General features: G+C 46.0%; 1 protein-coding gene across 3 annotated transcripts in view; it reads right to left on the reverse strand.

The window, feature by feature from the left end:
- Positions 1-14,300, reverse strand: part of LOC121326059 (cadherin-23-like) — a 142,817-nt gene that overhangs the window by 6,549 nt on the left and 121,968 nt on the right. For all 3 annotated transcript variants that reach the window (XM_041269209.1, XM_041269210.1, XM_041269208.1), the window contains 21 exons: positions 13,685-13,792; positions 13,251-13,353; positions 12,675-12,800; positions 12,213-12,416; positions 9,710-10,168; positions 9,109-9,225; positions 8,674-8,898; positions 7,577-7,746; positions 7,174-7,311; positions 6,774-6,893; positions 6,218-6,395; positions 5,878-6,089; positions 5,546-5,740; positions 5,113-5,226; positions 4,567-4,696; positions 3,761-4,024; positions 3,296-3,457; positions 2,784-3,040; positions 2,260-2,357; positions 1,746-1,866; positions 818-897 (listed from right to left, as the gene is read on the reverse strand). In XM_041269209.1, the coding sequence (XP_041125143.1) occupies positions 818-897; positions 1,746-1,866; positions 2,260-2,357; positions 2,784-3,040; positions 3,296-3,457; positions 3,761-4,024; positions 4,567-4,696; positions 5,113-5,226; positions 5,546-5,740; positions 5,878-6,089; positions 6,218-6,395; positions 6,774-6,893; positions 7,174-7,311; positions 7,577-7,746; positions 8,674-8,898; positions 9,109-9,225; positions 9,710-10,168; positions 12,213-12,416; positions 12,675-12,800; positions 13,251-13,353; positions 13,685-13,792 (3,581 nt within the window). The remainder of the gene's footprint in view (positions 1-817; positions 898-1,745; positions 1,867-2,259; positions 2,358-2,783; positions 3,041-3,295; positions 3,458-3,760; positions 4,025-4,566; positions 4,697-5,112; positions 5,227-5,545; positions 5,741-5,877; positions 6,090-6,217; positions 6,396-6,773; positions 6,894-7,173; positions 7,312-7,576; positions 7,747-8,673; positions 8,899-9,108; positions 9,226-9,709; positions 10,169-12,212; positions 12,417-12,674; positions 12,801-13,250; positions 13,354-13,684; positions 13,793-14,300) is intronic.

Below are 14,300 nucleotides of genomic sequence, written 5' to 3' on the forward strand. Positions count from 1 at the left end.
CAGGGAACGGAGGCTGGAGCATGCGTCCTCCAAAACGTGCTCCTGCCAATCTGTCATTTTTTGCACTGCAGATCCACAGTGAGGCCACCAGACCTATAGCGCCGGAGGACAACACAGATCTGGCGTCTCCATTGCAGAACCACAGGCGTCCTATCGGTCACAGGGGTCGCTGATGCACGGTGAGCCGTGGATTCCCCTGCCGACCTAGGCAGCGCTAGGCCAATTGTGCGCCACCCCCTAGGAACTCCCGGTCACGGTCTGCTGTGACATAGTGACTCAAACCTGCGATCCCCAGGCTATAGGGCACATCCTGCACTCCATGCTGAGCGCTTTTGCTGGATGCGCCACTCAGGAGCCTTCAATTAAAACATGTTGATGTTTGTTAACAAGGAAAAAGAGTTTATTACAACTACATAAGAGTAAAATAATCTCTTCTCTCTCTCTCTCTCTCTCTCTCTCTCTCTCTCTCTCTCTCTCGTACTGTGTAAATATCTTGCTATTTCAAAGAGTATGCATAAGGTTTCTTACAAAACAATAACTTAGTTGCATGCTTTATAAAACTGCATTGCTATAGCTTGTTATTTTTAATATTGTGTTTCGTTTATAACATTTTATAACAAACTGAAGTACTAAAACATTATTCTGCATATGTATTAGAAAACCATAAGAAGCAAGTAGGCAAATGTTCACAAACTAAAGTAATTTGGAGGTCACAACTACATCACAAAACCAACACACAGCATGGGGGTAAAAAATTAATAAAATAAATAAATTAATTCATAAATGAATGAAAACATGTCAAATATGTCTCTCTTACACCGTGCGGTAGTACCAGTTCATGAAGATGAACAGCATGGCAGCCAGGAACAGAAGCACTGCCAGGATAATGATCGCCATCTGTGAGTGGAGAGGGGAGAAGAGAAGGAGGACAGGAGAGGGGGAGGATGGAGAGAGGGATATAAGGGGAAGGGGAAAGAGAGAGAATAGAGAGAAAGGGGGAGAAAGATTTTAAAACTGAAAGTCCCTTATCAATTACTCCCTTTCAAATACAAGTACTATGTTACTCCTACTTCAAATAAATATATATATACAATAGATGCCACTTATTAACAACCTCTTGGTTCCCAGCAAAAAGTTGTCATTAAGCGAAAAGCCCCCGTTTTCAAGTGTAGTTATATGGAACAATGATATATACCGTAGTTGTACAAATATGGCACTGATAAATGTGCTTTAAATGTTGGTGTTTAAAAAATAAAAAAACTGTTTACTTCATGTGTGTGCAAAACAAAAAAAGAGAGAGAGAGTAGGCTGAAATAGTACTACAATTCTCCTTACAATGAGTAAAGCAAACATAAAAAATATGTGTTGTACTTCCAATCAGTTCCAAAGAACACAATTTTAAAATAAGAAATTCCCCAAAGTTGTCTGCTTTTTATAATGTACCACCTCCTGCTGTAAATCTCAATTTTGTTGTGTAATAAAAGCAGCACGAAGTATGTGCATAAATCATGCAAGTGCGCTCTGTAGCACTGGCAACTAGAAATAAAGTTGCTAATATACGAATGGCATTAACATTAACGTCTGGGACGGGATTCGTTTTCGGGAAAATGTTAATAACCAAAAGTTGTCAGGGTTGCTAATAACTGGAACCTACTTTGTATATATATTTTTACAGCTTACAGCATGAACAACTAATATCTCAAAAAAACAACCGAACAAGTAAGTGGTGAGGAAGCCGCTCTGACCTGAAGCGCAGTGAGGTCATCGGGGGCTCTCCCGGACAAGGCGGGCTGCACGTCCAGCACGTTGTAATTCCGGAAGAGATTCCGAAGCTGCTCCATGTTCTCGTCAATCATCTGGATCACCCTGCCGATGAAAATGACACAACTCAGTGCCGGACCCAGTCTGCATGCGATAGAGAAACATCCAGGACTTGAAACACTTAGCCGTGAGATATAAATGGGATATTGAATGAAGGTCCCTGGAGAGCTGCAGTGAATCCATGAAAGAGGAAGCCGAACAACCAGACAAGCTCACAGGTCTGAACATGAGGGAACTGAAGGCGGCACTCCATTAATGTTCTTGGAGTTCTCAGTTTATTTAACAAGTACAAAAGAACAGTAAATCCAAATGAAACCTAATTTACTGAGATTGAGCTCTGCATCAGCGGTGTAATCTGGAACTGTGCAATTTGCCCAGCCGTTCTGTAGCTGGATTTGAATGAATGTATGATTGCAGTGTAAAGTATTAGCAGCTCACCGTTCCACGTCCAGAATGCGATTGGTCTGCTTGTTGACCACATGGATTAGCATGTCCGTCTGAGCGAAGTTCACGCGCCCCTTTTTATCCACATGGAACTGTGAGAAGAGAGCGAGAGAGAGACAGTGGTATACCAGAGTGAAAGCATAAAGCACAAACGAGTTTGGTAAAGTAATCCAAATGATAAGAACATAAGAACATAAGAACGTTTACAAACGAGAGGAGGCCATTCGGAGTCAGCTTCAACAACATTACTGGGGAGTTAGCTCATGTGATGATGCACAGTCATAATGTGCTGTGTGTAGGATGGATGTTGGACACTATATTGGTAAGACTCATAAGTAACAAGTCAAGCAGAGTGTGGAAATGTGTATTGGACATGTTTTCACCAGTGTTAGTGCATACTGGACATTGTGTGTCTTTACTGAAAGAAGGTTGGACAGTGTCTTGTACATTGGATGGGCATTGGACAGCATCCTCTGCAAGGGACAGGGTCCTATGCAGTGAACGGTGGTTGGACTGACCTGCACGTCGTCTGTGTTGACGATGGCCCCGGTGATATTGGACAGCAGGTTGATGAACTCCTCCTGGAACTGGCGTACTCGCTCAGGGATCTCGTTGATGACGATCTTCACACGCTGGTCGTCACGCAGGATGTAGATCCCGAGGGTGGTTGTGTCGCTGTGTCCCGCCAGGTCGCTCGCCAGCACGTCCACCACGAAATACCCCGGCTTGTACGCTGTGAAGAGGTCAAAGGTGCGCACAATCCCATCCGTCTCACCTGGGGAGGGAGGGAAGACATACAGTGAAGACATACAGAGAGAGAGGGAGGGAGAGGTGGGGATGAAGTGGAGTGAGAGGGGGAAAAGGGGAATCGGAAAGAGAGAGGTGGAGGAAGCAGGATGGCACGTGAAGGGGAGGAAAGGCGATGAAAGGGAGAGGATATGATGAAAAGGAGGGAGGAAAAAATAATGGAAGATAGGGAGAAAAGGATGAAGGTGGGGAAAGAGGAAGGAGTAAGGCTGCAGGACGGTACCAATGATGAAGACATTGCCCACGTCCTCAGAGTCGTTGGACTGCAGTTTGATGTAGCGGATGGCCAGGATGCGGTACAGGACCAGGCTGTTGTTCCCCACATCAGTGTCCACGGCCTGCACCTGGATCAGATCAGAGCCCACCTTCGCATCAGCTGCCACACCTGGGGAGAGAAGAGATACACTTCATCCGTAACTACAAAACACTCAACAGCGCTAAAGTTAGAAATAATAAAATAAACGTAATAAAGTAAATGACAAAACTGGCTTGGTGAGTTTTACCTTTCGGAAGATTAATTTTGTGAACGGGAATGAAACCATTTTAACAGTACAAAAGAAGTGGAAGCAACTTATTTACAGGGTAGGAAGAGTTTATTTAAGTAGATTTATTGCTATGTAAATAGGTCCCCTTTGCACTCGCTTTAAACTTGCTCCCTACGTGTTCACTTGAACCCGGGTCTTTGTACCTGCGGTGTACTCTGGCTTGAGGAACACGGGGCTCTGGTCGTTGATATCCTCCAGGAAGACTCGCACCTCCTGCAGCGTGGGGTCAGTGCTGGGGTTCAGGGTGCGCTGCTGGGATGACCTCTGACCTCGCGGCGGGCTCCAGCTGCGGTTGCTGGATGCCTTGACGATGAAGGAGTAGAAGGGCGTGACCTCGCGGTCCATGTCCCTCGTGACCCTCAGCACCCCGTCAGGCGTCAGCTGGAAGTTATTGCTGCCGTCACCTCCTAGAACCAGGAAGAGAAATGACTGGAGGAGGCTGACACGTAGAGGCAGAGGTCTGTCTCCCCACTCCCCAACAGCATGACAATTACAGAGCAGAAAAAGAGCAGTAGAAACAGTAAACAGTGGCCGATCCGTCACCGCTGGAAAGTCTATCCTGGAGTCTGGATTTAAATCAAGTGAGTCCAATGCCTTTTCTTTTTAAATTGTTATCTGTTGTAAAGAAGGGTTAGAATAATTTTGTATTTTTGTTGTGATTTTGGTACTATAAACCCAAAAACATAACCTTATTAAAATAGTATACTATATTTCAGTGTGGCAGTAGGGCATGTAAAGAGCAAAGATCTGGGGATAATAAGTGAGAGACACAGAGCATGTTTTCAGGTTATGGACAGACATTGTTAGCAAAGTAATAACCCATCCTGATTCTAAATATATGTGTCCATGTTAACTTCTGAAAGTTTCATGGACATGTTTGCAGTGGAAGGTTGGAAAGAGAGATGAGTGACACAGCTAATTCTCGCTGGAGTGGGACAGCAGATAGTACCTGCGATGAAATAGTAGACGACCGCATTGGAGCCATCGTCTGCGTCTACAGCCCCAGTCACATTCCCCACCACCACCCCAGGACTGGAGTGCTCCGGTACGAACAGAGCCTGGTAGGGGAGACTGCCTCTCTGCACACAGACACACACACAGAGACACAGACAAAACACAGATGCACAGACAAGACACAGACACACAATATCCCAATCAGTGATTAGATACTCTTGCAGGACAGGCTCATTTCAATGTGTCTAGTAGTCTAAGACAGCATATGGTATGGGTAGACTCTACAAAGCAGAGACGCACCTGAGCGTGTTACTTTCATTGTTCAATACATACTGTACAGGGCCATACAATTACAATGCTACAACTAATAAGAAACAACTTGCCACACCTTAAACAACAAGCCCCTGAATGAAACATCTGTTGTTTATTTCTGGCTTGGCAATGTGCTGCTGCCGATTTGGAATAAAGAGCTTTGAGAATATCTGGAGCAGGGCCAGCGGCTGATATTCGTTTCTAATCCAGCAGACTGCATGTTACTCACCGGGGGCTTGAGGAACACTGGCTCATTGTCATCAATATCTGTGAGCGCCACCTGCAGGGGCTGTGTGGTCTCGTAGGGCACCGGCTGACCCAGGTCATAGGCCACTATAATCAACTGGGAGTGAGAGGGGCAGGGGGAGAGCGAGTGAGAGGGGTGGTAGTGGTGAGAAAGGGGAAGAGTGAAGTAAAGGTGGAGACAAGAAAAGAGAATACTTAACCATCTTTCATAACTCAGTCACAAATTCTGAAGTAAAACTTATATAAAAATGTAATCTCTGGTAGGCAGGCAGGCAGACAGACAAACAAACAGAAAGGCAATCAGGCAGGCAGACACTAAGGCAGGCAGACAGACAGGTAGAAACACAAAGCAGCCAGGCACACAGGTAGGAACACAAGCAGGCAGACAGACAGGCACTCAAACCCCTCATCCTCACGTTGTGCAGTGCCTGCTTCTCTCGGTCCAGCCGGACGGCAGTGGTGATGACCCCGCTGACAGGGTCGATGCTGAAGTTCTCCCAGTCCTTGTTGCCGGCCCCCGTCTGCAGGAAGGAGTATCGGACCTCCCCGTTCACACCCTCGTCACGGTCCGTCGCAAAGACCTCGTACACAACCAGACCCGGGGGCTGTTCCTAAACGCGAGAGAGGGGGAGGGAGATGAAACTCCCATTGCAGAGCAGTTTGAGCCAGTCCAGGATTTACATGATAAACCCAGCACTGTAATGTAACTCCTCCTGCGTGAAAGCAGCCTGGGCTGGAGCCATCTCACCTCCAGGATGTGCAGGATGGTTCCATTGGCAGGCCGCACGAAGACGGGTCGGTTGTCATTCACGTCGATGATGTCGATGTGCAGAGACGTGGTGCCCCACAGGGGGGGGCGCCCCCGGTCCGTCCCCACAACTGTCAGGTTGAAATGCTCGAAGGACTGCAAGAGCCGCTGAGACCGGACCAGGCCAGAGTCCGGGTCCATCAAGAACGCCTCTGCGGGGAGGGAGAGGGGAGAGTCTGAGTCACAATGTAAAACAATACAGCGAACAGTGGGATTCAAGAACTGCAAGAGCTATGTGTGTGCGCGTATCTCAGTGTGAGTGTGTGCGTGGTTGCTGTACCAGCGCCGGGCCCCTGCAGTGAGTAGGTGACCACTCCGTTGTCCCCCTCATCCAGGTCAGTGGCTGACATGGTGATGATGGAGGTCCCCCCAGGCTCGTTCTCAAACACGCTGGTGCTGTAGAGACGCTTTGAGAACTGTGGCCGGAAATCATTCACATCCAGGACCGTCACCAACACCTGTAACACACATACACACAGGCTACTCAGCAGCTACAACACAGATACACACAGAATAATCAACATCTACAATGCATTTACACAGGACATTCAGCAACTACAACTGATGCACAAAGGTTACTCAACATGTACAACACAGATACACACAGGACACTCAACATCTACAACACAGATACACATGCATTACAAAGCACACACAGTCCAGCACAGACAGCATTGAATTTCCCTCCAAAATGTAAATCGCTCTATCCGATAAAATTACAAAATTAGAAATAAACATATCAGGTATTTATCTGAACCTTGTATAAAGTACAGTTGGATTTTTTTTTGTTAGCTTTGAGAAATCTGCTCTTTGAAAGCTATTGGTCCCTGCCAGACCTGCACTGAGTTCTCTCTCCGGTTGCTGGCACTGTCTCCAGGATTATCCTTGGCCACAGCGGTCAGGGTGTAGTGATCTTTCTTCTCGCGGTCCAGTGAAGACAGAATGTAAATGTCCCCCTGCGGTGAAGAAACAGAGCGTTACACAGCCGCCTCGGCAGAGGAGAAAACCTGTCTGCAGATACTGCTCCGCCACATTTCCTCGGAGTCTCCATGGAGAGAGCTATTATAACACAAAACACTGTATATATATATATACACACACACACACACACACACACACACACACACACACACACACACACACACACACAAACACACACTGTATGTATATATTTTCCTCCATTATGGGTAAAGTTGTTTTTCTTTGTTTCTATTTTTTTGTTTTGGTCAGTTTTACCGTTGAGGGGTTAATTCCAAAACGACCTTCTCCATCGACTAGCCCGTACTCGATCAGAGAGAAGCGGCCGGAGTCTGCGTCCGTAGCACTGACCCGCAAGATGACCGTTCCCAAAGCTATGTCTTCAAACACAGGTTTCTAAACAAAAAGAGAGTGAAAGAGAGAGAGAGGAGTAAAAGAGCAGGGGCCAAAACAAACCATAGCTACCCACATGGTCCACAGCATCCTCCTGCTTATATACAGATTACATCCTCTGTACTACCAAACTGGAACCATTCAGAACACCCCCCCTGTCTGTCAGTCTGTTTCAATTTGCATGCAAACTGAAGATCTTGAATACTGTGCTTCTATGTAGTTAAGAGCGATTCTCTGCATTGAGCTCCCTCGTGTGGTAGGACGGTACCTGGTAGGACGGCTGGCTGAAGACGGGGTTGTTATCGTTGATGTCAATGATCTGCAAAAAGATGGGCAGCTCTGAGAAGCGCGGGGGCACGCCCTGGTCCTGAGCTCGTACCGTGAAGTTCAGCCACTGAACCTGCTCGAAGTCCACCGTCCGGTTCGCTATGATCTTCCCTGGAAAAGACAACACAACAACCTGGGAATACAGTGCTCACTGCAGTGTCAACACGGAGGCAGGCAGGCAGTCTCCATGAGATCTTCCCCTCACAGCTTTGCCTGCCTGCTGTTCAGTCCCGGGCCCATCTCTCTCTCTCTCTCTCTCTCTCTCTCTCTCTCTCTCTCTCTCTCTCTCTCTCTCTCTCTCTCTCTCTCTCTCTCTCTCTAAGCCTCTTGCAAGACAGTGACTCTCTCGCTCCTCTAAGCAAACTTGCTCTCTGATGGCAGAAACAGAAAAACAACATATCTTCATAGAAGTTTCGGGTCACATATCCATTGCAGTTCAAGTGTGTCTTATTAAACTCAAACCAGGAATGGATTTAACTGCTATGCAAGGGGAGTCTTATTTACATCCCTGCAATAGTGATTCATTGAGTGGAGGTGTGTGTGTTTTGTCAGTGTTCACTGGGGGGCAGAGCTAGGACCACTAACCAAACTCATTTTACTTGTCTTGAGTATTCTGGCCTGGATAAACTTGTTCCCCCTTCCCTGGCTAATTCTCCTAAATAAATCAAGCACTCAGCTCCCCCAACCCTGTAGACAGAGGCAGGACACCCCTGTATACAAGGTGTTTCCTCTCAGTGAAGCGCTCCTTCTTCTGCATCGTCTAAATCAGAGCTCAGAGTTGCTTAAAAAAATATCAAAAAGTTGAGTTCACTGAAAAGCTGACTAAATAAAAGCAATTACACGGAGACCACTGTTTCAGCAGTGTTCGGCTCATTAAACATGCTGCATCACAATCTGCTGCATCTTGACTGTACTTGCCTCTACCTAAAACTACAGACTGTCCTGGCAGAATTTTCAAACAAGAAATCTTACAGTGCTGAGCCCTCATCCACACAATCCCTCTAGTAGGGAATTGGACACTTCCCCGCTGCCCCTCACCTGCGTTGGGGTCCTCAAGGCTCACATACCCCCCGAGGGGCAGGTTCAGCAGCTGGTAGGTGACCTGCCCGTTGGGACCCTTGTCTGGGTCGACGGCTGAGACGGAGATGAGAGTGGTCCCGGGACGAACCCCCTCCAGGATCCTCTCTGTGAAGTTGGTCACGCCAAAGGGGCGGAACCTCGGGGTGTTGTCGTTTACATCCAGGACGTTCACCGTCAACCGGGCTGTGCGGAGTCAGAGAGAGACAGAAGTTGGAGAGAGAGAGAGGAGGGGTGAAAAGCATTCACATCTAGGGTGTTCATTGTCAGTAGATATTCAGTGAGTGAAACAGAGTGGTGGGTAGACAGAGGAAAAATACCATGGGCTAACACTTTTATTTGTACTACTTCACCATTTGGTACAGAGGAGTAATGCAGTAAGGACGAGAAGCTTACCGTTTGGAACACTAACAGATTGTTCGATGACATCACTGCCGTTGTCGTGAACGGAGATAGTGATGTCGAACGTGGAGACCAGTTCTCTGTTCAGCGCACTCCTGACAAACACAGCGCCTGGAGAATCCAGAAACAAATTTCAAACACTCACACAGTCTACATCATATAACCCCAGGGATGTAAATAACACTCATATTACTTAGCAGTTTTAAAATCCAAGCTTGATTAGATGCAGTGTATCTATAAAAAGCTTAAACTCATAGTGAAACCAGGAGTGGATCCCAAGATGATTTTTCGCTCCCTAACCCAGCGGGAGAGCAAAGCAGGTACAGAAATATGACTCCTTTTGCAGTGCCACTCATTCCAGGTTTTACTACAAGCTTGATTAGCCCTAGTGTATAGATAAACAAGTTCAAGTGTGTCTTATTAAATTCTTAGTAAAACCAGGAATGGATCAAACTGCTATGCAACGGGTCTTATTTCCATCCCTGCAAAACAACTTGGCGTGAACAGAATTCGCTCCACCCTCACGTGACTCAGCACGCCCTCCTGGAGACACAGGGCCTTGTGCTGACTCCGTGTTCGGGCACACCCTACTCACCGGAGTGGAAGTCGACGCCGAACACGTCCTGCTGGCCTGCCACGGGGGAGTTGGTGTCGTCCCTGGCCAGGATCTCAATTATGTAATACTCCAGACGGGGTCGGAGGTCGCGGTCGGTGGCAGTCACCTGGGCGATGACGGCCCCGGGCGGGGTGGACTCATCGATGTTGACAGTCTGGACGGGGATAAGAAACTCGGGCCGCGAGTCATTCACGTCCTCCAGCACCACGGACAGGGTGGAGGTGCCCGAGAGGGGGGGGGTGCCGCGGTCTGACGCCACCACAATCAGCCGGTACGAGTCGCGCTCTTCGCGGTCCAGTGTGACATTGCCCACCAGCAGCGCCCCCGTGCTGGCATCCATGACGAAGCGGTCTTGGGCCCCGCCCTCGATGCGGTACGTCAGCCAGCCATTCACACCCGAGTCCGCATCGCTCGCCGACACCTGTGTGACCACCATACCTGCGAGTACGAGAGACAGAGGGGGGGCAGTTACGAAACTTCATTGACCGAATTACTGTTCAATCCAAGTATATATGTGTGATTTAAAACAATGAATAATGATCAGTGTTAATCAAGGTAATAGCCCAGATTTAATACTACAGGGATGGAAATAACATTCCCATGGGGTAGCAGTTTGATCCATTCCTGTTTTCAACGTGAGATAAGACACACCGGAGCTTGTTATTTTTACACTGTGGCTAATCAAGCTCATAGTAAAACCTGGAATGGGTGACTCTTATGCAACAGGAGTCTTATTTCCATCCCTGTACTGTACTATTATACAAACACTAGTTTCCAAGGCCTCAGGTGTAAATTGAAAATTTAAAGATATGTACTTTTTAATATGAATATCATTCTCAGTGTATTACACTATGCAGGAATTTGTACAGTGTGCCTTGACAATATCAGGCTATATATATATATATATATATATATAGTGGAAGAAGGCCTGTGAGAGAGCAGGTTCATAAGATTTAGGATGTAGTAAATAAGATCTGCCAATGTAGATCATTAAAATAAAAGCACGTGGTCTAAAAAAACTCTGCATCTGACAAGTGCAATCCTGTATTCTTTCAGCTTACCAACAGGGGCATCCTTGTACTTTATTTGGTCTGCAGCCACCTAACAGTGAGGGATTTCAGTGAGCAACTTAATAAATACTTATTTGGTGTTGGTCTGTAGGGAACAACCTACATATTTCCATTACAAATGTTTACCATGGAAAATCTCAAGCACAGTACAGTTTAAGCTGACTGGCCTACTTTGAGAACTGTCAATGTCAATGGTGTCAATGTGAAATGACACTGTTGGAGACAGGAGCCAGTGTTATTGTATGCTGCATTTCTTCCTCTTAGATCGAATATTGTACTTTGTGTATCAATTAGTGTGTTTTGCGAGGGGGACAGGTTAGTGGTTACACACTGCTGTGAGTTCAGGCATGATTCTGAGAGCTCCAGTGAGGCCACAGGAGGTTGAAAAAAGGCAATAGGATGGGATGACTGAAACAGAAACTGGTGCACGATGAATCTAACAAAGACGAAGAATACATTGACATTTCGCAGCCATACAGTACCAAGCTGATTTTTTAAGGCAATTTTTTCATTATTAGTTATTGGAGAGCAGGGTTGCTGTACACAGAAGCAATGTGCGATCTTACCGGCTTGTCTGTTAATTCAATTCGAATTTTATTAAAAAGTTGCTCACGTCCCATTGAGATTAAAATCTCTTTCATAAGATCGACTAGGACAAGGAGCAGGCAGACAAAAGAAAAAAAAGAAAAAACAAAAGACACACACAGCTCACCATCGCCCATACAAATCCACTCATTCACACACTAAAAAAAAACAACAAAAAAAAAACGCAGATCAAGAGGTAAAATGCTCTCCAGACTCATCCCAGCTCTCTTTGTTACTCGCAGACTGGCTGCAGTCGCCATGGCAATATGACATTATGCAGATGTTTCGATGGAGTCACCTGTCTGGCCTCTCAGACAGACAGTATTTTGGCAGGGGGCAGGTTCAGAAGCATGTCTATGTGCCCATTGAGTTTGGCACGCATGAACTCTGCACTAAACAAAAGGATACATTTCTCGTGCATGTAAACTTAATAACTACTCTCCTAATTCCTCAGGCACGTAAGATACTCAGCCTTCCTCACCCCCAATTCAAATGTCTTTATTGGCATGACAAGTTACACAAGCATGTAGTTTTATTCACAAAGTCTGTATTTTTTTCTGTATTTGGAACAGTGTGTCTGATTTAATCTCTCCACTGACGCACTGGTCACAGAGTATGGCCTCTACGGCTTCCAGTATAATTTGTGTTCCAATCAGTTTCAATCTGTAGTTCTTGTATTTGATTAGGATCTGCCTGTGTTTTGAAATTTTTTACAATGGAAATGTAGTCTGCCAGGGTGGATTTACTGCACAAGGGATCTGTAGCACTGTCATTTCATTTTCATTTGTCTGTGTCCTCCTCCCTCCTCTCTCCCCTGCCTCACTCACCAGCTGGGCTGTTCTCTCGCAGCCTCATGCTCTGTACGGCCGGGTTGAAGACAGGTCGGTTATCGTTCTCGTCCAGAACCGTGATGCTCAGAGACACTGAGCTGTTCAGCTGGCCCACATCCTCTGCAACCAGAACCAGCTCCAGCCTGGAGTCCGAGAGGGCCTCCCGGTCCAGAACCGCCCCCCCCCGGACAGACACCACACCTTGGAGGCAGACCGACACACAGAGTCACCCCTTATACAAGTCTGCCATAGTAAAAGCATAGCAAAGAGTAATAAAGCACAGTGAAAGCATGATAAAGCATAGGTGAGCATTGTAAAACACAGCAACTTATGGTGAAGCACATAGACTATGGTAAATACTAGTATAACCATGGGAAAAAGCAGGGTAAAACTGAAAAAATACCATGCAAAAATACTGTGGTAAACTTTTATAAGAGACCAACCCTGCCCCACACTGACCTCTCCTGCTGTCCACAGTGAAGAGGTCCAGTCTTGACCCCAGCAGCCGGTAGGCGACCACTGCGTTGGGGCCCAGGTCATTGTCACGAGCCAAGATGGGACCGTTCAGCACGGAGACTGGAGTGCCTTCAGGTAAAGAAGGAGGTGTCTTACTGTTTCTACTGGTTTATTTAGAATTAAGGGCTCTATTTACGAAGCTTTAACTTGTGTGTTATTTAAATAATGTTTTAAATAAAATAAATTCTGTAAAAACTATTCTGGAATGTTTTAAAGAAACCAAACCCAATCTAGAGCAGTTTAATTAATATAATACCTATCATCCATAACTCAATGGTGTTGAATGTAGAAATTCTAAAAAGAAATGTTTTGAAGAATGTATTTTATTCTAAATATCTATCTATCTATCTATCTATCTATCTATCTATCTATCTATCTATCTATCTATCTAATTATTGCTTTAATATTTAACACATTTGCAAATGGCCCCCGTCCCTCCATATTTCTGGATAATCCCGGTTATAGTTTGTGTTGTTTCGCTGAGATTCAGTCTGAAGCCCCTCACACTCCATCACCCACCTGCGGGAGAGTTCTCAGCGATCTGGGCAAGGTAGCTGGGCTCGGTGAAGAGGGGACGATTGTCATTCTCATCGGAGACAGAGATCAGCAGAGAGTCAGAGTCCTGGGGACAGAGACAGACGGTTGCACAGTACAGTCACTTATTTGAATGCGGTATGCCAGGGTAAACTCATTGTGCAGTGTAGTCATTCCATCTTGAGTGGCTCGAATCCTGGGGAGGGGTCTCCTCCATTTGCGGTTGATGTTGAGAAATAAACCACATGGGCCCCCCACATAGTGTGAAGATGTCTGAAGGTTGTTAATAATACCCATTCCAGTTACCTAATTTTTCTACGCACGAGGGATGCCTTTAGACAAATGACAAGAGTGTTGTTTTAAAGCTGGTTTAACAGCACAGTCAAACCTATACAATTCATATGGGCATGGGGGCGTACCCTGCGAGCGATGCGCGGGTTCTCTGGGTTATCCTTTACGGTGACGGTCAGTCTGTACTCGGACACTCGCTCTCGGTCAAGAGGCCGGTTCACCAAAACCACCCCTGTCTGCAGAGAAAACACAAACACAGATTTTAATCAAACGACAACCACGCTTTTGAAAGCCACTTTCTTGAACCTTAGCCATTAATTTCATTCAAAACTGACTTCAAACGTTTCCTCAAGCTTCACAGACCCTCCAATTAATTTTCACTTATCATGGACTAATTTGGTAACAGCAGACAGTCTAAGATTTGTGTTTAATTAATTGGGGAGCTCTATTTTATCAATGTAGAGTTTAATCACACAACAATAGTTTTGCTTTCTCATTGTGTATGCTGCTTCTTAGTGCATTTGGAACCATTCGTAAGTGACTAAGAGTTACATTTGATCAGCCCACACCCTGGTGAGTCACATCTGAAATCTTTACAGTGTTTAACAGCACCAGTGAACACCCCTAGATTGCATCGACCACCAATTTCAACAGGGCGATTCGCCAGTGCTGTAAAAATCCAGCCATGGCTTATCAAGGTTTGGGAGTTCCAAAGAATATTGATTTTTTCATATTTCAACGGCC

This window comes from Polyodon spathula, chromosome 13, assembly GCF_017654505.1.
Source record: "Polyodon spathula isolate WHYD16114869_AA chromosome 13, ASM1765450v1, whole genome shotgun sequence".
NCBI classification, from domain to species: Eukaryota; Metazoa; Chordata; class Actinopteri; order Acipenseriformes; family Polyodontidae; genus Polyodon; species Polyodon spathula.